This window comes from Zerene cesonia, chromosome 1 (genome assembly GCF_012273895.1).
Source record: "Zerene cesonia ecotype Mississippi chromosome 1, Zerene_cesonia_1.1, whole genome shotgun sequence".
Lineage (NCBI taxonomy): Eukaryota > Metazoa > Arthropoda > Insecta > Lepidoptera > Pieridae > Zerene > Zerene cesonia.
This window is the reverse complement of record NC_052102.1, coordinates 9989471-9994855: the sequence shown is the minus strand read 5'-3', so window position 1 is coordinate 9994855 and position 5385 is coordinate 9989471. Positions and strand designations below refer to the sequence as shown.

The following is a 5385-nucleotide window of genomic DNA, read 5'->3' as shown; positions in this document are numbered from 1 at the left end:
GGGAAGTGGGAGAAAAACGGGTGTGAGTTACATACATACAAACATACAAGTGAAGCTAATAAAAGCGTGTTAAAAAGTCTCGGTCTGGCAGGACACAGAAGGCTGATCACCTACTTCATAAAAAATCAATCAGTGAAACAGATCAACGACACGAACGACAATCAGTAGGGGACACGGGACTTTACTTTGTGTTAGTAACTTATAAAGTTCCATTCTGTGTTCTAAATAAGATAATACGAACCGTGTTAACACGAATTTAACGCGAGCGAAGCCGCGGGCCAAAGCTAATTATGTTATACGTATGCCATTATTTTATTTTATGGTTAATTTACATGTTACATCATTAGATATGGATATGTTTTTATTATTACAAAAGATTTAAGTCTCCAAAATCTCTTCTCTTTTGTCAAGAAAGATTTCGCAAAAAGTCTTTCTAATACGTAGAAGAGTATTAGATGAATCAAGTAATTGGTACACTCTTACTCTGGATATAAGGAAATTATTTAATCCTAGCGACCCTAGTCAGGATATAAGATAAACTCATGAAAATATTGTATTGTCACCGACATTTGGCAAAAAAAGTGTTATTTAAATAAGTCCATTAAAGTGAGTTTAATCGAATCGAAAGGAGTCAGTTACATATAAACATGAAGACAAACACAAACAGAAAGTGTGTTAAAAACAAACAATTAGAATCCATCGAAAGTACATATTTTATCTCTAGTGTGGTTTGAATTTGCAAATATAATATAAGCATATTATATAAAAAAATAAGTATGCCCTACAAAAGGAAGGTTTTGAAGTGTTCGAGACTCAAACAAATAAACAGTTTAGTGGATTTACAAAAACGGGGTGGATTAACATAGTTATATTAATGAGGTATCTCGTAGACTATCTAACAGCTACTGACACCTATTATTAATATAACGTTGTACAGTTTGTCTGTTTCTTTGTAGGCGCTGACCTCGGAAACGAATTGAAAAATATTTTTTAATAGAAAGAGGATTCGTTTAAACTCATATGCAACATGACAAAAACATTTACTTACAGCTTATACAAATTTTTATACAATGAGATATTTAAATTTATAAGAAAATATTTCAATGTTCGTGATAAAGTGATTTGTAAAGGCGCAAGTACTCTCTTAATGTTCATGGGCGGTGGTAGCGCTTACCGTCAGGCGTCCCACCAGCTCCATTGCCGAGTGTGACAAAAAAAATTAAATAAATATAGAGTACTAGCTGGAAACTTACTTGCTCATACGTCATCTATTTAGGTAAATTTAATAATGCATATATAACAATGATAGAACACTAAATAACTTATTATGAATAAAACTTCGAATCATATTTAATCATAATTAAATGCCCTAATATATTCAACCGAGTATATAGTATATGTTTAATAAATATATATGTATATGTTTAATAAATAGTATCTATAGACCTATAATTAAAGAATCATATACAATGTGGGTAAAACCGCGTGACATAACTATATTATGGTTTTAGAGAATATGAATTGAGATTCGAACCTTGAGAAATGAAAACACATTGTGAATTATTGTACTTTTAATTTTTTGGAGCGATAAATACGATCTATAAATATACCTTTACGCAATATTATATCCTATTAAAAATATACTAGAATAAGAAAATATCTTGAAGCAAAATTCTAACCCACTAATTTTAATATTAAAATTAACGTATTTTAAGGCATTAAAATGAACTGAATGTTTACCGTTTATTCTTCTGTGTCCGAAATTGAGAAGTCTGTATCTACAGTTGTGGTCCGCTGTTTTAGAAATTAAAAAACTGGATATTAAAAAAAACTTTCAAAATTAAAATAGCAACTAATTTCTTTTCAAAGTGAAATCAAATTTCAAATTTCAAGGGAAAGCGCTTAGATATTTCAAATTTTAATGTAACTTCCGTTAGTGACATCTAGTAGACAGCGTTAAATTTAATTACAAATTACAATTTCAACTATAAAAATATACACAACGTGTAATTGTATGCGTATAGATGGCGCTTAAATAAAAAGTACTGATTCGCTTCAAATTACAAATTTACAATAATATCCGCTAGAGGGCAGCAAAATATAATTTCATCTACCATATCTTGCGCATAGATGTCGTTAGTGCATGCATCATAACACATTGTTTACTCTTTTTATTTAGGTTCGATGAACTATTTTATACTTTCACGAATATAAAGAAGGCGTTTACAATATGCTAATACACGTATTAAATAGCTCAGTGCTTTGAGATAATAATTGCAAATATGAAATAGTTAAATGATTATAATTTAACAAAAACCTGTGCTGTCTTTGTCGTGAAATGTACTTAAAGTTTGTTGTCGTCTTAACCATTATAATATTTACTATGTTTGTTTCGAGAGTAGAAAAATAATTCGAAGAAATTTTTTGCCTTTAATAATGGCACGTAAACAATAACTATAAATACACCTACACATAAATTGTATCATCAGATTTTTTACCACAGACAATAAGTTTTAGTCATTAGACTTATGTTGTGGCTTGTTAAACCTAGGCGCAACTTAGGCATGCTTAGGTCACAGTGCGATGACTCAGTACCACGACACGTCACGAGCGACCCGGCTCCGTCTCACGCACACGTCAGCAATTACGCACACACACAGGCGCAATGTGTGGTATGTGTTATAAACGGTAGCGATTAGTAGAAATATTCTCCTATATGTTTTGATAAATTTTATTGGGCACAAAGATCATTGTCTGTATTCGCATACTTTTTATTGAATGAATAATAGTCACGCCACCACACTAATTCATAAATGTGAAAATTCGTTTGTTTGGATGTTTTTCCGTCAATCACGCTGAAACTACTGAACGAATCTTGATTAAATTTGGTGTACTGACAGGATATGAGCTGATTTGGGTGATAGGATACTTTTTATTCCGATTAAGGAAATAGGAATCTTGATATCCGGGCGGAGCCGGACCGAGCGTCCAGTATAAAATAAAGATAGCTTTACCTATAAAGATTATAAGTTTGTTGAATATATACGTAGCTTATTTATAAATTACACATATTTAAATTAATAAAGAAGTCTTGGTTTTTACCATATTTTTTAATAATTATTAGTCATATGCGTATAAACTGTTTTACAAAATATTACAAAACTATGCAATTATTTATCAGGTCCAATGAAACAATTAAAAAAATGCACTTTCATTCGATATTTCAACGGTTTTCAGAAAAAATTGAAAAACTAACATTGCTTATTAAATATCTTTATTTACATTCTATGTACTTTCTGTGTGTTTTTAATCTATATTATCTTGTTACATATAAAATTATATCGCTTTTGATATTCCACGTTTACTTAAAAGCAGACACATTATCGATTCCATATAGTGAAAGAAATCTTAATATGTTCAGTATTTTATTTAATATTTTAATGTACCACACCAAATTAATAATACATAAAAGCCCCTACTATACCATACCAAACAGATAAAATTAAGAAATTTTGAAAGAATGGAAAAAATTTGATCACGAGGCAAGATCAATTTTTTTCTATTCTTTCAAAATTTCTCATTTATAAAGCATTTCAATGCTATAAAACTAAAAATTAAAGATAAAATTAAAATATTAATTTAAATGCCGCTACATCGTGTGAACCGCGTCGCATCACGCGAGCGCAGCGTGCTCGGAGACGGCCGGTCGCGTCAACGGCCGTCACGTCGCGTAATATTTTTCTTGAATTCCGTTATTTCGTCATTCGCAAATATTTTCCAAATGTCAAGTAATGACTAACGCGTAAATACAATGGCAACAAAACTGACCTAATGATTGTGGTTTCGTGTTTTCTAATTAATTTATATTTTATTATATACTCTGCATTAAATCTGTATGGGTTGTTCGAAATTCAAAAATCAGTGACATGAAACCACCAATTACTGAACGTTACAACGTAAATTAAACCTTCATAGATATATTTTAAAATATTATTACTAGGCTGGATTTGTAGCCAAATTTTAAATTTCGAATATCGGAAAATATTCGCTTACAAAAATTATTATTAATGTTATTTTCTTCGAAATGTTTAAAATATATCACGACGTTTTATCAGCGTACAATTATTTTCATAATAAATATGTATAGATTTTTTTCAATTGGATTCTTATTGGAATCTTAAAAAACTTGTAAATGTATCGCACAATTGTATATCGTTTCGAGATTGTTCCTGACGCAATCCTTACACATGGCAATAAAACCCGTTCACTTTTGTTCATGTTGTTTATTTACATTCAGCACGAAATTTCAAAAAATACCACTTCTCAATTATTCATAACATCGTAGCGTTATCTTCTATTTATAAAGCCTTTGCTTCCGCTATTTTGAAGTTATTAAAAGTTTTATACCGTTGCCTATATTTAGATGACTTTATTCACGGCATCATATCTACAGATAATAAAATAATCTTAAGTTTAAAAATTTACAACATCTTAAGCATTTGGCGAGCTCGTTTCCAAGTCGGTTATCGGATCACAATGCGTGTGGTCGGTACGGTTCATAGATACGACGGCGACGTATCGAAATGCGTTTCTTTTCCGTTCGTTTTGTAGCACGGTCGTTGACTGCCAAAATGCAGCAAAACATGGCGTCGCAGGCGACGCGTTCGCGATGCAGCGGCGACCTTGCGAGCGGGCCGCCCGCGCCCCTGCGACGTCATGCGGGGGCGCGTCGGTGACGTCACGCCGCACACGACCTCGCCGTCACTCGCCGTGCACGTGAACACCACGCGCCGGCACGCTCCCGATGCGTGATCGCCGCGCGCTCATTGGCCCGCGCCGCCGCGCCGTCCGCTCTCATTGGCCACCTGCCCCCCGCGTCCCGCGCGAGCCCGTGCCTCGTACCTCGAGCGCTCGCGGAGCGGTTTATTCGTCTGCCCATCGCCGACGAAGCTACACGCATCACCTAACGGGAACGCAACCCGCGCGACTACAAGTTTTGTGAATTAAAAAAGAAAGTTTCTCACATTTGAATGAACTCACCGTAATCAGAATGTCTACTATCCTCGATGTTTGCGGTCCTCTCTCCCCGCCGTCAACGCCGCCGTTGATGGACCTTAAAGTGAGTTTCGATAAAGTTTTGTTTTTATCGAATTTTTGAAAATGTAAAATAATTTTTTTTTCCACGGCGTACCGTCGTAAAAATATTCTTTACCTTGTGCAATCGAAAGTACGGAGCGCAGCGCGAACACGCAGCGCGCGCGTGCTCTGACTCACCGAACGTTTACTTACGTGCGTCTGTCTTTGTCTCGCAGGTCGAGTTGCCGTTGAAGAAAGCTGCAGTCAAACGAGCTCGGGAGTCACCCCCGGCCGGGCTAGTCACCCCGC

The 5385-nt window shown here is 34.7% G+C and overlaps 1 protein-coding gene across 1 annotated transcript in view; it reads left to right on the top strand.

Moving 5' to 3' along the window:
- The first annotated feature begins 4204 nt into the window (after positions 1-4204).
- Positions 4205-5385, top strand: part of LOC119837891 (Krueppel-like factor 10) — a 5099-nt gene continuing 3918 nt past the window's right edge. Inside the window, exons 1-2 of the mRNA XM_038363714.1 lie at positions 4205-5119; positions 5313-5383. Of these exons, the coding sequence (XP_038219642.1) occupies positions 5051-5119; positions 5313-5383 (140 nt within the window). The 5' untranslated portion in view covers positions 4205-5050. The remainder of the gene's footprint in view (positions 5120-5312; positions 5384-5385) is intronic.